This window comes from Aspergillus japonicus (genome assembly GCF_003184785.1).
Source record: "Aspergillus japonicus CBS 114.51 unplaced genomic scaffold BO86scaffold_40, whole genome shotgun sequence".
NCBI classification, from domain to species: Eukaryota; Fungi; Ascomycota; class Eurotiomycetes; order Eurotiales; family Aspergillaceae; genus Aspergillus; species Aspergillus japonicus.
In genome coordinates this window covers 127,743-149,976 of record NW_020291677.1, presented here as the reverse complement: position 1 = coordinate 149,976, position 22,234 = coordinate 127,743, and the positions used below count along the sequence as shown (strand labels likewise).

Below are 22,234 nucleotides of genomic sequence, written 5' to 3'. Positions count from 1 at the left end.
ACCTGCCTTCCGTGGCTGCTTCCCTACTTGAAGGGGATAGTTCTCCCGTGACCGCATCCCGAAATTTTGCGGGCAGAACAAGAAAAAAAAAAGTCGACGCGGAAACAAAACCAATACAGCAACTTTTGGCCGTTGTTGTAATTCGTGTCTGTACGTTATGGCTCCCAAGTCACTTGCGCAACAGCTCGCGGAGCTGGAGGATCCTACTCCTAGAGGTTTGTTTTTTCTTTTTCTAGGGGGGGGGTTTCTGTCTTGTGTGGTGTTGACTAACTGACTGACTTTGTCTCTTTTGCGCCCAATTGCAGATTTCGATCCCGAGGATCTCGATCGCGGGGTTCAGTCGAGTGATGAGGAGGGAGGGAAGGCTGTGGATGCTGATGCGGGTCGAGAGCACTATCAGGCTGTTGGGTAGGTTTATCTTCCCCCAAAGGTGTGCTGTGGATTGTCTGGGATGGTCGTTTGTCGTGGTCGCTGGGTTGATTGAGGTCGGCGCTAACTGGTCCCAGCAAGGGAAAGCTTCGCAAACAGGATCCCGTCGCCTTGGGGAAACAGTACGCCGGCTCGAAGGTTAGCAGACAGGCGCTCGAGGCCGACAGCGATGACGATCCGTTCGCGGCCCGGTCCAGCGATGAGGAAGACGAGGACGACGAGGACGACGAGGATGACGATGAGGAGCTAGGCAGCGACGAGGACGCGGAGGATATCTCCGACGACGACGAAAGCGAGGAGGAGACTCCCCAACCCGCCAAGCGTGAAGGAAAGAAAGCCAAGGAGGTCAGCTTTGACGACATGGATACCGATGAGTCGGATGAGATGGACGGTTTCGAGGACGAGGACGAGGACGAGGACGACGAAGAGGAGGATGAGGATGATCTCCCAGCTGACGAGGACGATGAGGATGAGGACGAGGATGACGACTCCGACGCCTCCGACGACGAACCCCGCCGCACCGGGAAGACCGACGACCGCGAGGAGCTCCGCAAACTGATGGCCTCGGACCAGAAGACCATCGCCGCGACCATCTCGCAGGCCGCCAAAGCTGACGCCGCCAAGGGGAAGGCCGTGAAGCAGCAGCGCGCCACCTTCGACGCCCTCCTCAACACACGCATCAAGCTCCAGAAGGGCCTCACCGCCATCAACCAGCTCTCCCTGGCGGCCCAGCAACACTCATCCACCCCCGACGAGAAGAACACCTCCGACGATGCCGCCGACGTCGACGCCGTCCCCGAGCCTCTGGACGGCGAAGCCATCAAGTCCGCCGAATCCGCCGCCCTGGCGCTGTGGTCCACGCTCGAGGATCTGCGCCTCGCTCTGGCGGACGCGCACCACAAGCAGCAGCAGGGGGATGACGACAGCAAGAAACGCAAGCGCCCGGCGCCCGTCACGCCGGCCACCTCGTCCGCCTCGCTCTGGAAGCGCATGACGGCCCTCGAGGCCGAGTCGCTGGCGCACCGGCGCGCGGTGCTGGACAAGTGGTCCCAGAAGGTGCGCGGCGCGACCGCGGCGACCACCGCCAACGCCCGGGGCAAGCTGCTATCGGCCTCGACGGCCTCGCAGACGATCTCCACCGTGCTGGACGCGCAGGTCGCCACCGAGACGGCGGCCGGGCTTCGCGCCGTGAAGCGCGCCCGCACTGCCCCTGCCGCTAAGTCGACCACCACCACCACCACCAAAGCGGCGGAGCAGCCCGACGAGCCGGCGGAGCCCCTCTACGACGACACCGTCTTCTACCAGACGCTGCTGCGCGAGCTGGTCGAGCAGCGCATGTCCTCCTCGGACGCCATCACCAACGGCCTCGACACCCTGCACCTGCAGCTGCCCTCGCGGCTGTCGGCCGTGCACCCGGTCACTGGGATGCGCAAGGACAAGGTCAAACGCGACGTCGACACCCGCGCCTCCAAGGGCCGTAAGATGAAGTTCGAGATCCACGAGAAGCTGCAGAACTTCATGGCGCCCGAGGACCGCGGGGCGTGGACCCGCCACGCGCGCGAGGAGTTCTTCGCTTCGCTGCTGGGGAACACGGCCAGCGGTATGCTACGCGAGGAGGACGAGGACGAGGATGTGGATGCGGCTGGTGAGGATAGCGATGTCGATCGTGAGGAGGGTGGCTTGAGACTCTTCCGGAACTAGCCTTGTGCTCTAGCATAGATACTCGATTCTTATTTAGAGGTTGCCATTCAAAAAAGGATGTACTGTATATATCGCATTGGATTGCAAATCAACAAAAGCCTCCGTTTCGCCACAACCCGGCCTAACATTATCATCATTATCATCGTCATCATCATCACCAGCATCATCGTAATCCGTACCCAGTATCAGCATCACCATTCTTCTGGTTCCTCTTATTCTTCATCATCCATCCATCGCGCATATCTCGTTCCACGCTGTCATAAAGTCATCGATCATAAACCTGCAAGCCGAGTCTCACGGGGCACGACAACCCGAGTCGAGGAAAAGTGGCCTTCCTTGCCCGCTAGCGCATCACCAGCCGCGGATCCGAAATCATGCATCCGTGGAGTGAGTGCGTGCCCGTGAAGCCGTCGTCCGCTTATCCCGAACCCCAATCCCACCCCCATCACCTTCGACCAGACGACCCACTACCACTACTACTCGTACTCTCACACGAAGACCGCGAACCCGACTTCGCGCCCGCCGGCGTATACCTCGGGGGCGCATAATGCCCACCACAACCCTGCTGCTGGGTACCGGGCCGCTCCCAGGCGAATTCCGTCCGCCGCGGCAACCCCAGCATCCGCTCCTGCACCGCAGCTTCCAGCTGGAGTTTTCGGTCGACTTCCTCCTGCGGCGAGAGGAAATGCGGATACCCGTTCCAGTCGACGATGACGGAGCCGCTCACGTCGTTGTAGCCGGGGAGGAGAGTGGCTGCTGCTGCTGCTGCTGCTGCTGCTGCTGCTGCCTTCGGGGACGTGTACGTGGGCGAGGTGGTTCGGCTGGTGTCGATCATCGCGGTGGCTCGGGGTCGGGGTCGGTGTAACAGGAATTGCTGTTCGAGGGCTTTCTCGTCTAGAGACACCAGTAGATTGTCCGGGGGATCGATGTTCTGCCAGCAGAGGGTGGGTTGGGGCTTGGGGTGGAAGGAGACTGAGAATGGTCCCTGAGGTTTGGGGGTGGTGGTACTTGTTTCGCTGCCGTTGGGTAGCGTTGGAGAGGTGGGATGAGGATGGGCGGCAGGCCTGGGCTTTTTGCCGGTGAACAGGGCACGGATCGAGTGGCTGCCCGTCTTTGAAGGCTTGCTGGCCTGGTGATCAGGCAGCGATGGTGGAGTGGATGGTCCTCCTCGTTTTTGCTTGCGAAAGAACGGCATCGGGCTGTCGAAAAAGAAGTCCGGCTTGGTCTCACAAGCGTGACGGAGAAAGTAGGTTTACCCCGGTCGCTGAATCAGGGAAACACGGTGAGCAGCTGTTATGCTGAGCAAGTGAGAGGTCCTATCTTGAACAAGGCTTTGTTTTCACATGCGTGGGCTGCTGCGCGAGACCGACACTGCAGATAACCCGACCGACTGGAGCAACGCCTTGGCCGGCAACGTTGTCAAGACAGAAAAGAAATGCTATAGAAGGCGTGAGAGGTCAAGGTCACTCGGCTGGGACATCAGGCGTTTCATGTATAAAGTTGCGCTCATTTATGGTACCACGTGGATGGGACGTCATGGCTCAGGACAGCCGGTTTGTGAGCCTGAGATGGATGATGGAACGCAGGGTCCAATTCTCGGCTCGCTCAGACCCTATCAGAGTCGATCCAGGACGTTGATCGATCCTTTGCGTCGTGCAGATCCTTACAACTCATTCCAGGCTGGAGACGCATGCAAGGATATTAGCGCATTCTGATTCTATTATTATAGGATGATTTCATCGGGGGTTGCTGTCAAAGAGCCGTTCACCGCTAGAACAGGACCCTGAAATCGAAAGGAATGCCGTTGTGCATAAGACCCAACTCCATTGCCTTGATGAACCCATAGGAGGCCATTTGCAAGATAGAAACCAAGATCTCTCACGGAGGCGATGACATGAGCTATCGGTAGGAGGACTTCCGCCAATGTCGCGGAACCTGGTCCTGACGGAGCATTTGCTCCGCAATCGGCGAAATGTCATGGCAAAACCTCCTGGAAGCGCCGCAGCTTGATAAGCTTTGGGCTGGCTTTGACTTTGCATGAGCTCGGAGCGAATGGGAGGAAGAACGCCCCTCTGATCGGGTTGAAACAATCTGCGGTGCCCTGTTGATCTCCACATATTGAGATGCCCATCCCCGTGACCGCCCTTTTCCCGAGCCGGTGAAACAAAAGGCGTACCATGAGTGTGAACATGTTCTCCTAATCATAATTCAATGGCGTTCGTCACGTCATGTTCGTTTGCAAAACACCGTCTCCGCAAATCCGAAATCTGGTGTTAGCAGTCCGAATCATCGTCGGCCCACTGCTCCCGTAAAGCCTGAATCGCTTGCGTGACAGCCCAGCCAGTCCTCGTTTCCATGTCACGTAAAAGAGCCTCGGCAGCTTCCTGATCCTCTCGCCGTCGAATGACCCAACCCCCTGGATATGTCAGTCATGCGGGTGATCAACATTCCCCTCAACGGTTTGCGGATCATAGCACTCACATGCCACAAGACTATGACGCGCAGTGAACAGCGTATTCTCCGCTTTGGGGTTGGACTTGGCCAAGCCGAGGACCATGAAGAGGTGGTGCCTGACTACTTTCTGCGCGTGCATCGTGAGCACGGAATCCCAAAGGCAGGCTTTGCGGAGATCCACGAACCTCGATGTGTCTGGAAACTTGGAAGTTCTGAGCAACCAGCGCGGGACTGGGGCAAGTGGTGACGGCCAGAACGATCTTGGCGATGTGATAGTACTGTGCCCCGACAACTACAGCGTGTGGACTGCGTTAGCTGATATCGCATCCAGCACTGTTGGTTTGCCCTCACCGTGGACAGGCAGCAACATCCAGATCTCGGGCAATCGCTGCTGCACATCCTTCCCGCGTGGTACGGAGCGTATCGCGTCGAAAGACGCAGGCTTTGCATTGTTCCAGGCCTCCACTTCCTGTGCCAATCCCTGCAGCCCGCTAGGATCTCCAGATGGCTCGTGACCACCAGGATTGAACGCACAACTGAGGACTTTCGCCAGCAGAAAGACCATCCGACTGGCCCATGCAAAGTCGTCATTCCTCACAAAGACAGTGGACCGGTGGAAGCTCTCGAGATTCGTCCGCAGCGGCTTTTGCGCGATGAGCGAGATGTATATATCTTCACGGAGACAGAGCCAGGCCGCTGCCTCGCCCAGCCCTCCCGATGAGCCGAAGGACGATATTGTGTTTAGGATGCGCGCTGTACCCGTCAAATGGAATTGATTGTCGTCAGCTGGAATCTGTCAGCTCAGCCTCGCACAACACGTCACGGGGTTGTTGATCATACGCTCCATTTCTTCGTGCTGTCGGAGAATCGCAACCGTTGCAAGGACGACATCCGTGATGTCTGTGCTCGAGCCGGACAGGGCCGGAATCAGAAGTTGCAGGCAGTGGTTGTGGTACTGTAGACCCTCGGACGCATCGACTCTGCGCTGTCGGTCGATGTGTCGGGAGGAGAAGGCGAAGATCGCCGAGCGCAAAGCCGGCTCCTGAACCGCTTTTACCGGCACATCGGTCTCGAAATGCCGATCGGGATCAGTGATATCGGCCTGTGCATGGTCCGCCGAGCATCAGCAACCGTTGGGGAAGAGGCTTGAAGTTCCCACCGGACCCACCCATAACGCCATGTTCTCGACAAAGTTACGCATCAAGATAGCTTCCCGCGCGCTGAATGTCGGTTGATGCGTCTTTGGCTGAATGATGCTTGGCGGACTGTCTGTGCTTCGGTCTCCTGAAGGACCGATGATGGGCCGAACAGAATCCCGCTCTCTCACGGCCACCGGCCCACTATCGTGACTGCTCTGGGCGGCGCTCACGCAGACTGAGCGGTGGCCATTTAACGTAGACCCAGCGGGATGACCTGGGCTCAGATCGTCGGTGAAAGGGCTCGACGATAGATCACACGGCGACCACACGAACCGACAATCATCGTCCAAGAGCTGCGGTGACTGACCCACCTCATATAGTCGCTGGATGGCCTGCGTCTCATCCAGGAACTCGACTATCAACGGCCATGAGAACAGATCTTCCAAGTCGGGAGGGAACTTTACCGGGACCCATCAAGTCCGGCCACAGATCTTGCCCGGGAAAAGCAGTCGCGCTATCCGTAGGCAGATCTAGCCCTCTTCGAAAGCGGACGTTGAAGCCTCGTTTACAATCGACGCCTGCTCGCTGACAATGTGCACAGGAGGGCAGATTGGTGTCGCCTGATGGATTGTCAAGGATAAGAGCTGCTATTGTGTGCGTGTATGGACTCACACTTCAAGTGCCGGGCTGCAATGGGAATGTCATAAGACTATATCTGACCAGTATTCAAAGGACATTAAGAGCCTAGAAGATGAACATACCCCTGCAGCGTTGACTAAGGCGAATTGTTAGCTGATGAGCTTAATCCTTCTCGTGCCTTGGGTTAAAGGTCAAGAAATTACCAGCCGGTGATTAGACGACTTCTTCTACGTCTGGATGCGGGAGACATTGCGTTTGTGAATCAGGCTGGATTGAGGAGGAAGAGGAGGAGGAAACAATAGCCAATTGTCAATGAATGTCAAAAGGCAATGAATGATACTAGTCCAATTTGGGAGTAGTGCCTTCACCCCGTATAAATCCCCGATTTTCCCCGCATTGTCCATAGTGAGGGGGCTCTTTAGGGCTCAGGAAGGCAGATAGAATGATGTCTACCACATATTACCAACAGAGGAAGAAGGATCTACTCCGAACTGGTCTGGCCAAAAGACTGCATGAGAACACTACGTATATACGTACGTATCTTAGATCTGGAGCGAAGACAAGAGAATCCGCCATCATCCATGCAGATAATCATAGGAGACCGTCATACACCAATCCAAGCTCTAGATGTATAGACCCCCTTCCCCTCTTAATCTCTAACTAGAACTCACAGCGCAGAGAGCATCGCCCCCGGCCGATGTACAAATAGCCCCACCACCTCACCGAACCGCCGCACCAGCCGCTGCGCCTCCGCCTGACAGCCCACCGCACTGGACAGCACGAGCACGGCGTACAGCGAATCCGGCTGCGGATACGTGTAGAGGTAGATGGTGCGCTCGGGCGGGTTATCCACGCTGTGGGCCTTGAGCCGCCAGACGGCGTGCCCCTCAGCGGTGGTGACGGGGCTGGCGTCGATGTTCTCGTGCAGCACGATCGAGTCGATCTCGGTGTCGCGCGGCCACGGCGTGCAGTGGGCCACGATGTCGCCCCACTCGAGCGTCTGGTGCTCCAGCGAGGCGACATGTTGGTCCTGGACGGCCTGCAGGAGATCGCGCACCGTCCAGGTCGGCGGGGCGCGCACGCGCACGGGCACCGGGTTCAGGCACGGCCCCACGATGCGCTCCGGCGCCGGCACGTCCACGAACCGGCAGTTGACCATCTGGCAGAAAATCACGTCCGCCTGGTGCGTCCGCTCGCGGAGTACCTGCGCCCACGCTGCTTTCACGACCGTCGCCCAGGTCGTGCCGGCCGGCGGCGGTAGCGCCGTCGGGATGTCCTGCGTGGCGACGATGCACGCCGCCTCCTGGGGCGCGGTGGACGGGGTGAGCGGGAGTGCGGTCGGGGTGGCGTCGGCGAGGAGGGTCTGCCAGAATTGCAGGGCCGGCGGCGTGCGCAGCGTGGCGCACTTGCGCACAAAGTCCGCGTAGGTGGTTTGGATGTTGAGCGGGCTGCTTCTCTCGCGGTAGAGCTGGGCGAGGTCGCCCAGCAGCGTGTCTAGGCAGAGGCCGTCGAATTGCGCGTGGCTGATGCGGATGATCAGCGTGTGTTGCTGCAGGGAGGCATCCTGCAGCAGAATGAACTTGAGGAATGGTCCGCTGAGCGGCGTCGGCGTGCTGCGGTCTTCGGCGCAGACGGCGTGCGCCCAGAGGTCGGCGTCGTGGCCAGCGGCGGGCGGGCTCACGACACGCCACGGCACGTCGACCGCTCGCAGGATGACCTGGACGTGCTCGGTCTGGAAGGGGAGGAAGATCGTGCGCAGAATCGGGTGGCTCTGCACCAGGTCTTCGCACGCCCTGCGCAGTCGCACGGGGTCCAGCGGACCCGTCATCCGGATCTGAAGGTAGTCGAGTATCTGATACTGCACGAGAAAGAGCTGCGTCTCGCGGACCGGAGCTATGTCTTCGATCATGTCGGCGGTTAGATCGGGGGGAAGATTGTGGAAGAAGTCGTGGCGCAGCGAGCTGAAGGGGTCCGCCTGGATTGCCGGGGTATGGTCGACAGGCTCTGGGTGACTGGTCTTCGCGCATTCGGCGAGGGAGCTGAGACTGGGTTGCTGAAGACAGTCTATAACCGTGAGGCTGAGTCCCTCGCCACGCGCCAGGGTTACCAGCTGCCGCGCGGACAGCGAGTCACCCCCCAAGCTGAGAAATGACTCGTCCATCCCGACATCTTCCGCGGCGAGGGACAGTGTCTTGACCAGAACGGACTGCAAGAGTGCTTCCCTCTCTGTGCTCGGAGGGCGATACAGCTTGGAGACTGTCATATACGCTAGGATCTCCTTGCGAGAGAGCTGGGAGATGGTCTCGATCAAGAGGCGGCGGTGCATCTTCCCGGACGCGGTGCGCGGCAGACTGGCCACGGGGATGAAGGAGGTTGGGATCATGTAGGACGGCAGCACCTCGCTCATCTGGTCTAACGCCCGTCGTGCGCGGGCCAGGAACGCTGTGTCCGGGGGCAGGAGCTGGCAGTGAGCAGCAGCATTTCCGCCATTCGGGCGCGCAGACGCCACGGGGATGACGGCCACGAGCATGCCATACTGCGAGTCCGCGTCGCGGGGCCGCACGAGCTCCGCCACGACATGGGAGGCCTCCGGAAACTGGGCGCGCAGGTGGTACTCGATCTCGGCCAGTTCGATTCTCTGGCCCCGGACCTTGACCTTGCCCCCCTTGCGGCCGCGGAACTGGTAAGACCCGTCCACGGGGCTGCGCGAAAAGAGATCCCCCGTCTTCAAGAACCGCGTGGTGGATGCACAGCCGACCTGCCTCGTCCAGGCCGGGGACGTGATGAAGGTGGCGTCCGTCTGCTCGGGGTTGTGGAGATAGCCCCGAGCCAGACACGGCCCGTGCAGCACCAGCTCCCCCTCGGCGCCCAGCGGCATCAGGCGATTGTGGTCTTGCGCATCGACGATCCACCCGATCGCTGCGCCGGGCGATCCCACCGTTGACAGGTCCCGGGGCTCGAGGATCCGCTTCGTGATGATTGGGCTCCCACACTCGGACTGCGCGTACATGGAGTGCAGGGCGACCTGATGCGCCCACTTCCCAACTTCCAACCGGCCGATCGCTTCGCCCACCAGGAACATGGTCTGGATGCTGGGCACCTTGGTGGGCTCGAGCACCCGCGCCACGGATGGGGTGATCATCGCCCAGGTGACGCCGAGACGGTGGATGGCCCCTTCGATGTCATTCTGCAGCTCGTCCTCGGCCGGGATGCACAGGCAGGCGCCGTAGGTCAAGGCCACCAGGTGCTCCCACATGCAGGCGCTGAAGGAGTACGATGTCGACTGCAGCACGCGGGACGAGCTGTCGAGCCCGGCGACGGACTCTCCGCTGGTCAAGGCGGCGTGGTCGGTGACGACGCCCTTGGGGGTGCCTGTCGACCCGGAGGTGAAGCCCACATGGAGCATGTGATGGCTCTCAACCCTTACCCGTTCCCGCCCGCGCGGCATCTCTGGGTCCTTGGCGGGAGGTTCGGCGCTCATCTCCTCGATGATCATCACTTCAGGTCCGAGGAAACAGGCCTTGGCGTACTGCTGCTTGGAGGTCAGGATCAGATGAGGGCACGCGAGGTCGGAGAGCGTGGCAAGCCGGTGAGTCGGCTGCGAGGGATCCATCAACGAGAAAGCCCCTCCGGCCTTGAGGACGGCATGGATGGCGACGGGCGTCCACTTGGACTTTTCCGACAGAATAAAGACGAGGCCTTCGGATGTGAGCCCGGCATGGAAGAGTTGATGGGCAAGGTAAGACGCGCTCTGGTCAAGCTCGCCGTATGAGAAGTCTCCGTCCCACGCGCAGATAGCGGGTGCCAGGGGCCGCTCGGTGGCATGGCGTTCGATCCGATGGTGAACACATTCACGGCTTGTTTCAGTGCTGCTCTGCGTGTTCCAATGGAGACTCTTCTTGAGATCATCGGGGTTACTGGTTTGAATGTCCGTCCAACGTGTGTCGAGGTTGGCCGTGGAAGTGACTTGTGCCAGAGTGTGCGAGAAGGTGTGCAGAACTGACTCGAATACCTCGGGAGAGAGGACCGTGGAGTCGAAATGCACATGGACCGTCACACCTTCGCGATCCAGGCCGCATATTAGGACCAGTGGATACTGGGAACTCAATGAAACAGACAGTCTGGAACTACTCGGCTCGTCGAGGCCAGCCATCGGACGCATGACCAAGACGTGGCGGAAGTCACAGAGACGAGTCGCCTCGGCGCTGCTCGTGCGCAGATTGTCCAGCCCCATCTGCTCGAAATGGCGACTGATCTGCCAGTACTGGTTGACCATCGCACAGCCAGCGTGGACGGTGTCGACCGAGTCCAGGTTCAGGTGGCAAGGAACGAGGGCATTCGCGCCCTTGCCTTGACCCTGTGTGTCATCGAGCACGCCAAACAGCACATCTGACGAGGTTGTATAGAGAGACAGCACAAAAGCCCAGCTCAAACATAGGCAGGTGGGTAGCTCCTCCTGGGAGATATCATGGGGGATCCACTTCGTGACTTGGCCATCGAGCGAAGGGCTGTAGGAGTCGGACGGCAACGGCGGAAACCTCACGCCTTCGAACTCCATGAACCTGCCTCCTATGTTTGGACTGGCCATTCTGCTGGTGTGGTGCAGACTGGAAGTAGTCGCTTGGGGGTGTATAGCAGGCTTGCAGCGATATTGATCCAATGGCGACTACTTATATGCGAGACAGTATGCCCTGTTGGGTCGACGTCCGGGATCAAACCCTCCGCAGCCGACTGTCACATGGCTTCTTACAGCCCTGAGCAATCGTCTCACATTCCTTTAGAGCTTGAAGAAAGTCTTCTGCAGTGACTCGCTGCACCAACAGGCAAGGGTTCGGAGCCGATTTGAAGTCCGTACAGATTGGCCTGCCTCTCATTTTCACCATTGTTTGAGTGGCGGATGCCTCTTTGCAGCGGAGTCCAGCCAGGTCGATGCTAGGATCGAGAAGGGACATCGGACCTGTAAAAGGGCACTCCGAGAGATACCCACAAATTTTCCAGTTCCCCGCGCTCAACTGGTGGAAGCGAATAAAGGAAGAAGATCAGGTGCAGACTGTACATGTATTACAGGCTATGCAAAAGGCAATATTCATATGTGGCTGCATATCAAGTGCTGAGCGTTGTGAAATTCGTAGCCACGGAGGGTAGACTAATGAGTGAGAGAAAGAACAGACCACGATTGCTCTGGGGAATTGGTAACTGCTTGGGTCGACTGCAAGAATAATTGATTCGTGCGTGGGGCTGCTGTGCCAGATCCTGCTGATCGACAGTGCATGCAGCCAATATAACTCAACTCATCCCGCAGCGCTCAGCTACACCAGCGGTGTAGCGCGCGTCCTGCACGTAATCCACACGATGCACTCGCATTGTCATCGAAAGACAAATCGTGCGAGTGTGCCCTCGTTGCGAAAGAGGGCCTCATCCTTGCACTGTACTGTACAGTCCAGTTCATTGCGTTCATCCTGTCGTGGTCTTGCCACGGAATACTGTCAGCTTGTCCCCCGCGGTTTCATCATATAAAGCTCAACGCACCTGATACCCAGCCAGCCCCCCGCAACTGCACGCACCACACAACAGGAGAAAACCGATCTGCTTCGTCTCTTCTTCCAAACCACCACCACCATCACCATGGGCTCAATCGGATCCTCCCACCATGACCCGCAGCTAGCAGCCTCCGCGTCCAGCAACGAGGCCGCAGACATGATCACACTAGACTGCTCCAAGCTCCGGGGGTCCGCCGCCGAACGACGCGAAGCGCTGGTACAACTCGACCACGCCCTGCAAACCTACGGCTTCATCTACTTGGCCAACCACGGCATGCCCGAGGAAGTCTACGACAACGCCCTGAAATGGATAAGTGGCCCTGCACCCCATCTAAACATCCAAAACTGACCAACCTCTCCACTCCAAGCGCTTCTTCCACCTCGACGCCGCCACCAAGAACCTCATCCCGCGGCCCGCCAGCGACGCCCTCGAAGACCACCTCGGCTACGCCGAGTACGGCGTGGGCCACATCAGCCAGCTGGTGTTCGACGAGGCGGCCGTCGAGGCGCACCGCATCGCGTCGCCGGACCACAAGGAGACGCTCGAGGTCGGCAACCCGGCCGACCCGAAGAACCGGTGGCTGCCGGAGCCCCTGTTCCCGGGGTTCCGCGCCTTCTACGCGCGGTTCTGGGACGCGTGCAACGAGGTCGAGGCGGCGCTGCGGCGCGCGCTGTGCGACATCCTGGCCATCGAGACGGACACGCTGTGCCGCATGCAGAGCCAGCGGTTCGGGCATATCAGCTTCCTCCACTATCCGCAGATGGTGCTGCAGTCGGCCTCGGCCACAGCCACCGCCCCCGCGGGCCAAGAAGCGCGCCGCCTGAACGCGCACACCGACTACGGCGGCCTGACCCTCGTCTTCCAGGACCATGTGGGCGGGCTGGAGGTGCACGACGGCGCCGTCTTCCGGCCGGTGGCGCCCAAGCCCGGCACGATCGTCGTCAATGTCGGGGACATGCTGGAGCGTCAGTCGAATGGGCGGTGGAAGAGCGCCTTGCATCAGGTCGTGGGGCCGCGCGAGGAGACGCTGGGGGCCCGGTCGGACAAGGGCAAGCTGGTGTTCGATCGCTACTCGATCGCGTATACCGGGGCGGTGGACCCCGAGGTCATGATCGAGACCTTGCCGGGCTGTGACGTGCCGGGGAAATGGAGGCCCAGTATGGCCGACTGGGACCAGGAGAAGCCGGTGACTTCCTATGAGTGGCTGACCAAACGGGTGGCCGCGGAGTATCACCAGGGCTAAATTGGGACCGTGGTGTAAATGGTTTTTTTTTTTTTTTTTGAGGTAGGGGTCTGCAGTTGGGGAATTGCTTTACCTTTTCGAATTAGGGCTCGTGCGGGCGAGTAGCGATCAGCACGGTGCATGGCATGCGGCGATGGCCCTCCCGTCCATAGTCTGCAAATTGCTCATTTCAATCAAGCAAGGGGTGGGCGTGGGCACATTAGTTTAATGCTCTTTGCTCAAAACAGTCTCGTCCATATGCTCCATATGCTGGCCATCAATAGTTAACTAAAGCACGGGAAACTTCCCCGGCTCCTGACCTCGACGGCTTGTTGCCAACTGTAATAGCTGGCTGTGAACTCCAATGGCCAGCGCGACAGTGAGCCACTCGCAGCTCGACTGTATCCCCAGGCAAAGACGTCCTGTGCTCTTCCACTTGAGATCCTCTGTCTCGTTCATCACGTTTGTGGCATCTTACGCGGTCTTTACCGTACGTATGCGGCCCCTCCGTAAACCTCGGAGATGCAATCCTTACAAAGGCTGACAAAACGTCAACAGGATAGCTTTTTGTATGGACTGGTATGCTTGCTAGAACTTCCAATTCATCCGGGCAGCGCAGTCAGTCCCGTAGCTAAGCCGCTCTAGATTGTACCGGTGGTTCCTACTGCGCTCAATGATCGACTCGGGGTATCCAGAAATGATGGTGATGATCCCCTCTAGCCGTCTGATCCTTCGTGTCGCTAACCCTCGTCCCACAAGCACAGAGCAAAGATGGACCTCGATCCTGATCGCGCTCTACGGCGCTGCTCAATTCTCTTCTGCACGTGAGTACGCCGCGACCAGAGATCCAACACCGATGCTAACACCGCCGCCCCTTCCAGCCCTGAGCGGCTACATCTCGGACCGCATCCGATCACGGTGGTGGCCCATGGTGGCCGGCGTGCTGACGCTGGGCGCGGGGACTGCTCTGCTCTGCGCGGGGAACCGCATTGGCTTTTGGATCGCCGGTCGCCTCCTCCAGGGGGCCGCCGCCGCCATCGTCTGGACCGTCTCGTGCGCATTGCTGGTGGACACGGTCCCGGAGGAGCAGCTGGGCCACGCCATGGGGTATATGAGCATGGGCATGACCATCGGGAACCTCGTTGGCCCGCTCATCGGCGGTGCGGTCTATGAACACGCCGGGTACTACGCTGTCTTCATCGTGGCGTTTGTCCTGATCGGAATCGACCTGGCACTTCGGCTGTTGATCATTGAGAGGACGCATGCCCCCGAGCGCACTCGCGGTTTGGACCGGGGACCTTCCCCGCTGGAACTGGCCGCTCGACACGAGGATGACCCCGAACCTGCTGCACCGCCAGCGTTGCAATCGCACACCGGTCTGCACGGCGTCTGGAGACTGCTCTCCTCGCCGCGGATCCTGGTCGTCCTCTGGACGTGTGTCGTGATCTCGATCATCATCTCCGCGTTCGACAGTGCCTTGCCGCTGTTCGTCCAGGACGCGTACGGATGGGCCCAGACCGCGCAGGGGCTGATCTTCATCCCGTTCCTCGTGCCCAGCCTTCTGGGCCCGCTGGTCGGGTGGATCAACGACCGATGCCCCAAGCATCGACGGCTTCTGGCCGGCGGAGCGTTGCTACTAAGTGTGCCCCCGGCCGTCCTTCTCCGTCTGGTGTCCGACAATGATCTGGCGCGCAAGGTTCTCCTTTGCGCCCTGCTCTTCCTGCTGGGAGTGTGCGTGAGTCTCTTGTTCCCCTTGGTCTTAGCCGAGAATTCGTATGCCGCGGCTGAGAAGGAGCAAGAGGCACCGTCGTCGACCTTTGGCACTCAAGGGGCGATGGGGCTGGCGTACGGCTTGGCCAACTCCGCCTACGCGGCTGGCTCCGTTGCCGGCCCTTTGCTGGCGGGATACATTCGCCAGAGTACAGGCTGGGCCACGATGACGGGGGTGTTGGGCTTGCTGACTGGGGTTTCGGCCTTCCCTGTACTGTTCTGGTTCGGGGGCGTTGTGCCATGCAGGAAGTCTTTTTGATCTGGATGGGGTTCACCATGTCTCATTCATGCTGTACGAGTTCACCCACCGTGTTCGTCTATGGGTATAGTCTTCGCCGCATCGTGGTAAATGAGTGACAGGCAGGGTGTCTTGCTTGTGCCCTTGCTTTTGGGACTCAATGCATTCATCCACATGCTGTCCGGGGCCAACCTTGTAATTATTCCTTCATACAGACCTGATCCATGCTTTCCGTTCGCAATTTAAACATCAAAATGTAAAGTAAGGGTCTGGGCGTGGATCGGGAGCATATCGCTCCGTTAAATTTTGCTGTTGTCTCAGGTCCATGAGCTGAACGGAAGGCAGCGGTTGCCACCTCACATGCCTGAGCATTCCTGATCTGTGCGTAAGGGTGGGCTTTGGCCCGATGATCTGCAAATCTGCAAGGGCCCTCCCTGGTCTACCTCAGCCATCGCCATTGTGATGTACACCGCTATTTCCCTTTTGCTTCTGCATGGTTTGCTTATGGCCGTGCAAGCCATTGACGGCCCGGTCGGCCGGCCCCGTGTCCAATAATTCTGCTCCATCTTAGCATTGCATTCGCTGCCGCCACAGGGACTAAGTATGCAATGAAATGCTAGTACTTACCACTGCCACCCAGCCCCAGTCTTTGCACATGGACAGCCTCACCACGGAGTAAGGCATTGGCATAGGTACAGTCATTCTTCACTGACCGTGTCCATCTTCACGAATCTCCGTCCACTCCTGCAGAAACTTCCTCTTTTACCCTTTTGAGGTTGTCCTTGGCGAGAGGTCAGGCTGTCTTGGGACGACTATAAAAAAAGAACGATGATAAAGCTGTTCCTATAGACAGGCTCTCACCGGTCACCACATCTCAACCTCAACCCTAAACCGACGGGTGACCCGACCATCGTGCCATAACATAATGGGAGACTTGACATTCCGCGATTCTCGCGGCCTGTCCCTCACTGAGAGTGTGCTCTCCTCATGTCAAAGGGTAGAGGACCTACTCAAGAGCCAAACCCCGATTGTGCTGAACGGAAGTACTTTAGATGTGGGTGGGGTGGTTGTCGTGGCTCAGTATGTTTTCCACCCCGGGCAGTCCACTTCCCCTCAACCCTCCACCCTCCACCCCTAATCGAATCTGTCCAGACACGGCCAGCATGCCACCATGACCAGTGACCCCACGATCCGTCAGAGTATGAAAGCCAGCGTGGACTTTCTCGACCAACAGCTGCAGCGCGGCGAAGTGGTGTACGGGGTCAACACGGGGTTCGGCGGCAGTGCGGACACGCGGACCACGCACTACGCCGGCCTCCAGAAAGCCCTCATTCAGATGCAAACCTCGTGCGTTCTCCTGCCCAGCGATCGCAGACAGTCCTCCCTGGGAGCCCCCGCCACTTTCAGCCCCTGCCATCGAAGCCATCGCATGCCGATTCCCGTGGTCCGGGCGGCAATGTTGACGCGATGCAATTCCCTGCTCCGCGGTCATTCGGCCGTGCGGCCGGTCGTGGTCGAACATATCCTCACGCTGTTGCGGCACGGCGTGACGCCCGTCGTGCCTCTCCGGGGCAGTATCTCCGCATCGGGCGACCTGGCGCCGCTCTCCTACATCGCGGGCACGCTGGAGGGGAACCCCGATATCTCCGTGCATGTCCACGCGACCGACCAGATCCTTCCCGCGGACGAAGCCCTCCAGCGGCTCGGACTCCCCGCGCTCGATCTGGGACCCAAGGAAGGACTCGGTCTGCTCAATGGGACGGCCTTCAGCTGCGGCGCCGCCAGTCTGGTCCTGTTCGAGGCCAACCAGCTCCTCCTCCTCTCGCAGCTGCTGACCGCCATGGCCACGGAGGCTCTCGCGGGCCAGGCGGACAACTACCACCCATTTATCGCGGCCGTGCGACCCCACGGCGGGCAGATCGAAGCTGCCGCGAATATCTTCGGCTTCCTGGCCGACTCCCGGCTCGCGACGCGGTCCACGGAGGAAGGGTCGGCGGGCAGCAGCAGCAGCATGACCGACGCCGCGGGCCACGCCGGGCTCAGCCAGGACCGGTACGCGCTGCGCACCGCGACGCAGTGGCTGGGGCCGCAGCTCGAGACGATGGCGCTGGCGCTCACGCAGGTGGCGACGGAGCTCAACTCGACGACCGACAACCCGCTGATCAGCGTGGCGGGCCGCCACGTCCACCACGGCGGGAACTTCCAGGCAGCGGCCATCACGTCGGCCATGGAGAAGACGCTGGGCTGCATGCAGATGGTCGGTAAGATGCTGTTCGCGCAGTGCTCGGAGCTGCTCAACCCGGCGCTCAGCCACGGGCTGCCGCCGAACCTGAGCCTCGACGACCCCAGCCTGTCGTACGCCTTCAAGGGCCTCGACATCAACATGGCCGCCTACCTCTCCGAGCTGGGCTACCTCAACCACCCCGTCAGCAACCACGTGCAATCGGCCGAGATGCACAACCAGAGCCTCAACTCGCTGGCTCTTGTGGGGTGCCGCTACGCCGCCGACGCCGTCGAGGTCCTGGCGCTGATGACCGCCACCTTCCTGTACGTGCTGTGCCAGGCGCTGGACCTGCGCGTGCTGCAGACGGAGTTTCTGCGCGACGTGCAGCCTAAGGTCGACGCGCTCACCGGCGAGCTTGTTGCTGCATCGGCGGCGGCGGACCCAACCACCCTCCAACACATCCGCACCACCATCTGGGCCGAGCTGATGTACCACTGGTCCCGAACCAGCACCTCCAACCTCGCCGACCGCTGCACCACCACCGCCACGAGCACCGCCGGCACCCTGCTGGACCTGCTGCCACCCGAGAGTCCCGAGAGCGAGGGGCCATCGATCCGTGAGTGGAAGCGCAAGCTCGCGTGCACGCTGCGCGAGAGCTACGAAACCGTCCGCGCCACGCGGTTCACGCAGACCACCACCTCTCTTCCCACCCCAACCTACCTCTGCGGCGCGTCGCAACGGCTCTACGCCTTCGTGCGGGAAGAGCTGGGCGTCCCGCTCCACCGGGGGTTCCCCGATCACCCGACGGTCGATCGGGCCCAGAGCGCGGGCAAGCTGACCATCGGGTCGCAGGTGAGTAAGGTCTATATGGCCTTGCGCGAGGGGCGTCTGCGGCGGGTGCTGTTGGAGTGTTGGTAGTAGATATTATCGAATATGTACCTAGAATTCAGTATCAGCAATGCAGCAGAATCCAGAATTTTGCGGATGCTACCAAAATGCTATCTTGAGATACCCATCCACGTCATTCAAGGAAAGGTGCCAGGTGATCCGGATCAGGCTCCAGAAGTATCCTCTTCAACCGGTGTGTTCTCTCGGCGACGCAGGGTAGATAGAGGGTGGCACCTAGATCATAAAATGAGAATGCAGCAGTTCGAGCCATGATGCAACGACCCAGATCTTCGTCTCAGCCATCTGCAGGTTGAGGATATTCCCTTTGGATGTGTATCGCTGCCGAGAATAGTGTGGAAAGGTCCCCTCACCCCAAATCCAGTTGAGCCAATCTAATCTGTGATACTGCAGATGCTGCGTTCATGTGAGGGTGATTTCCAGTTCATGATCCTTTCAACCTTTGTGCGGGACATCTACTGGTAGTAAGTATCAGCAAGAGGAGCTCTCCAGCTGGAGTTTCCGCATCAACTACAAACCCTTGAGGAGGAAGATCTCCGTCAAATGTCTTTGTCCAGCAACATGGCATTACAGCCATCAAGCCAATATAAAATCCATCATCTCTCTTTGCTCCTTCAGAGCGCCCCTTCTCCTCGACGGAGCACTTCTAGAAACACCCACCTAGGAATTTCCCAAGACAGCAACAACAACATCCACACAACAAAGCTCCTCGCAAGCTCTGCTTCGGCAGAAGCTTGAGCTCTTTCAAGATGACATGGTTGAACTGCTTCTGGCACCCAGGGAGTACGGAACCGGAGACATGTGCAATGTGCAGGACGGCGCTAGGCGCCCGCCGAGGGCTCGCGAGTCATGGATTTCCGCCGGTGCTGGAAGGACAGTGTCCGTGCTGTGGGCCAAATGGCTTCATGCAGCCGAGTTGTCAGAACCTCGAATGCCACCGCAATCGAAGACTTCGCGTCCTCCGGGAGCAGGCACGCGATCCTGACCGGCACGATCCTCCTCCCCCTGGCCCCCAGTTTCCTGGTGGGATCAGGGGCCCCCGCACCATATATTGCATCATGACGCAGGAACAGGAAGCCCGCCTTAGCGAATACGAACGCTCGCTTCCCGGGGAGCGACTTGATTTGGGGGTGCCCATGCCCACTTTAAGAACGGCCCGCGATAGCGAGGGCCTTCCTCAAGACCCCCGGGGGGCTTGGAGTTGGATGCAGTATAACCGACAGATGCTCGAGTGGGAAGTTCTTCAGGAGCTCCAGAAATGTGATAGACGAGAGTATCTACAGCGAGAGGTCGTGCAGCAGCTGAATTCCAGGAATGGGATGCAAGATTCGGAAGATGCGGTTCCGAGTATCAGCAGCACCACTAACGGTGACCCCGGCCCAAGAGATCGAGCGTTGGAGCGGTTGCAGACGGCTCGGTGGGCAGAGCCAGACCCAGCTCCAGTGATATCGACCGTCGACATCATACGCTTCATTTTCAAATCTTCCATACCCGAGTCCTACCTGGCTTTGATCGAGGAATATGGAGATCGCGAGGTAGCCCCGAGCACGGCGATTGCAATCCAGAAGCTGCTAATGCGGCAGGCAATCGGAAGGCCGCTGAATTGGGCTGTTCGCCTTGATACGCCGGTGCGAGTCGACCGCCCTGTCCCATGTAACTGCAATCCGCGGCGCGGTCCGGCACTGAGCATCCCTAAGGTCACAACTCGGCCCGGTTCCACTTCCTATCGACGGAGGCCTTATTCCAGTTACCGGCCTGACACACGCGACTCCAGAGTGCTGATTCCAACTTGCCCCTGCTGCGGGGTATACGCGACAGACATGCCATGGCCAACGTTTCAAGGCGCAACCTTGGATAACCCTCTGCTACACGACGACACTGCCCCTCCACCCGAGGTTCCAGTTACCGATATACCCCGTCTGCCGGCTCAGAATCTCAATCTTCCAATGGTTGAATATGTTAGCATGGATCTGGAAGGGAACGTCATAGACGAGGCATTTGAAGCCGCAAGTGAGTATGGTGAGGAAGACGACCAGGATGACATGTGGTGAACCAGAGACTGAGAGCGGAAGGACAACCCAGAAACAAAAAAGAAAAAAAATCTCTTTGGAGAAAAACAACAATAAGAACAATCCATCTACCTTTCTTCCATTCCTCCTGGAAAGCTAACAAACCACAGAGCGCATAGGTAACTCCCGGCCAATGACACGGACTGATCAAAGATCACACATAATCACCATTAGTATACAATGCCCCATATCAGCCACAAAAGCCCATGGAAGCCTCTTTTGAGTCATATGCAGCACGTTCCACTAAACAATCATAAAGAAACTCAACATTACCTGAGTCCGCATGAACACTCCGTGTCCCATAAGGTGTGGCTGGTGCACCCGCAGAGATCTTCATGATAGCATGGGCCATTAGTTGTTCTAGTAAGGGAATGGACGGGAGGTTGAACCAAAGACAAATCACCTTAGGCAGAAACAAACGGCAGACTATCAACATTACTGAAATCTCCAAGCAAACCGCTACAAAACTCCAAATATTTTAGCTGCTTATTCCTCCCATATCCACAGAATCTTAACCATTAGTATTTTTTCTTGTTACAGACTTTTCCTTGTACTGTTCCAATAATAATCAATTATTCTATTGGAATAAATTCTACACTCAGTGGCTTATTTCATATATACAAGATAGTGGTACAAGCAGAACCAGATTTATACTAGAGACCTACAGTCAGCTGCAATGAGTGTGCAAAGTATTTTATCTAGTAGATTACACGTATCAATGCCAGTTTGCATGACTGGACCCTATCATTGGTGCAGTATTTTCTGAAATGCCTTGCTACTTGCTCCATATCTATGTTTTCCCCAGCCATCAAGGTCTGCTACTTAGGATTTTCTTTTCAAGGAGAAGGATGTTGATCCAAGCAGACTGACTGCCTGGTGCCCAGAGCTTAGTAGTAGGCGGTATGGGCCTGGTTTCAACGGTACGGTTGCGGACAATCTGTTGAAAGAAGACAAGGGGGTACTGGAATTTCCATCCATATAATATAATATGACAACATCAAAATTACAAACACAAACCCACACGCACACGGACACTATCGAGAGCGCCGCCTAGTTACCACAGACACACGACCATCGGGGTGATGGACGTGACGTCCACGCCATAACAGTAGACGGTGTCCTTGTTGCCTGCAGTCTGACACTGCACGGGGGCCGACAGAGCGGGGCAGGTCAACGTGCCGGGCCCGTCGCTCGTGCCGGAGTAGCTGCAGCCACTCATGCCGTCGACGTTGAAGCCCAGCGTCCAGTCCCCATCCGGATACGGATATCCGTCGCTATCCTCGTCGTTGGGCGCGAAGATCTCACCAGTGCCGTCGCACGCTTCCAGAGTTGCCCCAATTGCGACATCGAAGAACTGCCAACTGAAAGGGTTAAGGGAACTGGCATCTTCGGCAAGTGCGATCACCACTTGTGCCGTAGGGTCGGGAGACGGCGCGGCAGTGGTGGTAGTTGTGGTGGTGGTGGCGCTCGACGTGCTGGACGATGAAGTGGTGGTGGCGGTGGTAGGCAATTCGCAAATCTCATCGCCCAGGTCGCGTTTGGCGCTGTCCAGCTTCGTCCAGCTCAAGGTGATGGACCTGGAACATACATGTTCTGCCGTGGACCTTAGCTCGAATTGCGTGACCAAAGTGTTGAATGCATTCTGTAACGCGGTGAGCTCTGAGATGCCATCATCCCCGGCCATTGTGGCAACACTCGCAGCAGTGATGAAGCTCGCGTCCAGGTTTTGTACCATCAGGTTCGCCGTACTCAATCCCTCTTCCATCATGTCCACCATACGAGTAGTCATAAAGTCTTGATACAGAGTAGCTAGGTTAGTATTTTCCAGTTCTTTATTGTCCGCGGTATACTCGTCGACTGCAAGACTGGATTCGGGTTGGGAACATTCCTTAGCTTCTTTGT

The 22,234-nt window shown here is 58.4% G+C and overlaps 8 protein-coding genes across 8 annotated transcripts; 5 read left to right on the top strand and 3 right to left on the bottom strand.

Annotated features, from left to right (window-relative positions):
- Positions 1 to 87: 87 nt before the first annotated feature.
- BO86DRAFT_365919 (AATF family protein) lies at positions 88 to 2,249 on the top strand. Its single transcript, XM_025670080.1, has 3 exons — positions 88 to 215; positions 306 to 408; positions 507 to 2,249. Exons 1-3 carry the CDS (start codon positions 158 to 160, stop codon positions 2,128 to 2,130), a joined length of 1,785 nt encoding a protein of 594 aa, XP_025525815.1. The 5' UTR covers positions 88 to 157; the 3' UTR covers positions 2,131 to 2,249.
- A 326-nt stretch (positions 2,250 to 2,575) lies between these two features.
- On the bottom strand, positions 2,576 to 3,325 carry BO86DRAFT_411274 (uncharacterized protein; the record flags this gene model as incomplete). The annotated part of the gene is made up of 1 exon (XM_025674572.1): positions 2,576 to 3,325. The coding sequence occupies one exon, from the start codon at positions 3,323 to 3,325 to the stop codon at positions 2,576 to 2,578; it is 750 nt and encodes a 249-aa protein (XP_025525814.1).
- Positions 3,326 to 4,403: 1,078 nt separating this feature from the next.
- Positions 4,404 to 5,785, bottom strand: BO86DRAFT_420459 (uncharacterized protein; the record flags this gene model as incomplete). Its single annotated transcript, XM_025675205.1, has 6 exons — positions 4,404 to 4,546; positions 4,612 to 4,711; positions 4,770 to 4,876; positions 4,936 to 5,370; positions 5,425 to 5,686; positions 5,753 to 5,785. 6 exons carry the CDS (start codon positions 5,783 to 5,785, stop codon positions 4,404 to 4,406), a joined length of 1,080 nt encoding a protein of 359 aa, XP_025525813.1.
- Positions 5,786 to 6,811: 1,026 nt separating this feature from the next.
- Positions 6,812 to 11,411, bottom strand: nrps9 (putative nonribosomal peptide synthase). The gene has a single exon (XM_025670079.1). The coding sequence runs from the start codon at positions 10,948 to 10,950 to the stop codon at positions 7,030 to 7,032; it is 3,921 nt and encodes a 1,306-aa protein (XP_025525812.1). The 5' UTR covers positions 10,951 to 11,411; the 3' UTR covers positions 6,812 to 7,029.
- A 576-nt stretch (positions 11,412 to 11,987) lies between these two features.
- On the top strand, positions 11,988 to 13,146 carry BO86DRAFT_435245 (Clavaminate synthase-like protein; the record flags this gene model as incomplete). Its single annotated transcript, XM_025675945.1, has 2 exons — positions 11,988 to 12,188; positions 12,271 to 13,146. The coding sequence occupies 2 exons, from the start codon at positions 11,988 to 11,990 to the stop codon at positions 13,144 to 13,146; spliced, it is 1,077 nt and encodes a 358-aa protein (XP_025525811.1).
- A 343-nt stretch (positions 13,147 to 13,489) lies between these two features.
- BO86DRAFT_435243 (MFS transporter) lies at positions 13,490 to 15,283 on the top strand (the record flags this gene model as incomplete). Its single annotated transcript, XM_025675944.1, has 5 exons — positions 13,490 to 13,615; positions 13,684 to 13,704; positions 13,771 to 13,828; positions 13,890 to 13,949; positions 14,007 to 15,283. 5 exons carry the CDS (start codon positions 13,490 to 13,492, stop codon positions 15,152 to 15,154), a joined length of 1,413 nt encoding a protein of 470 aa, XP_025525810.1. The 3' UTR covers positions 15,155 to 15,283.
- Positions 15,284 to 16,058: 775 nt separating this feature from the next.
- BO86DRAFT_317333 (phenylalanine ammonia-lyase) lies at positions 16,059 to 18,275 on the top strand (the record flags this gene model as incomplete). Its single annotated transcript, XM_025668165.1, has 2 exons — positions 16,059 to 16,213; positions 16,286 to 18,275. 2 exons carry the CDS (start codon positions 16,059 to 16,061, stop codon positions 18,273 to 18,275), a joined length of 2,145 nt encoding a protein of 714 aa, XP_025525809.1.
- A 737-nt stretch (positions 18,276 to 19,012) lies between these two features.
- Positions 19,013 to 20,314, top strand: BO86DRAFT_380907 (uncharacterized protein; the record flags this gene model as incomplete). Its single annotated transcript, XM_025670744.1, has 1 exon — positions 19,013 to 20,314. The coding sequence occupies one exon, from the start codon at positions 19,013 to 19,015 to the stop codon at positions 20,312 to 20,314; it is 1,302 nt and encodes a 433-aa protein (XP_025525808.1).
- Positions 20,315 to 22,234: the final 1,920 nt, after the last annotated feature.

What these genes read in the sequence shown, in the direction of transcription:
- BO86DRAFT_365919 (XM_025670080.1), top strand. Translation starts at nt 158, where the DNA reads ATGGCTCCCAAGTCACTTGCGCAACAGCTCGCGGAGCTGGAGGATCCT. An exon ending in GGAGGATCCTACTCCTAGAG is followed by an intron (nt 216 to 305) that starts GTTTGTTTTTTC and finishes GCCCAATTGCAG; the next exon opens with ATTTCGATCCCGAGGATCTC. An exon ending in GAGCACTATCAGGCTGTTGG is followed by an intron (nt 409 to 506) that starts GTAGGTTTATCT and finishes AACTGGTCCCAG; the next exon opens with CAAGGGAAAGCTTCGCAAAC.
- nrps9 (XM_025670079.1), bottom strand. Translation starts at nt 10,950, where the DNA reads ATGGCCAGTCCAAACATAGGAGGCAGGTTCATGGAGTTCGAAGGCGTG.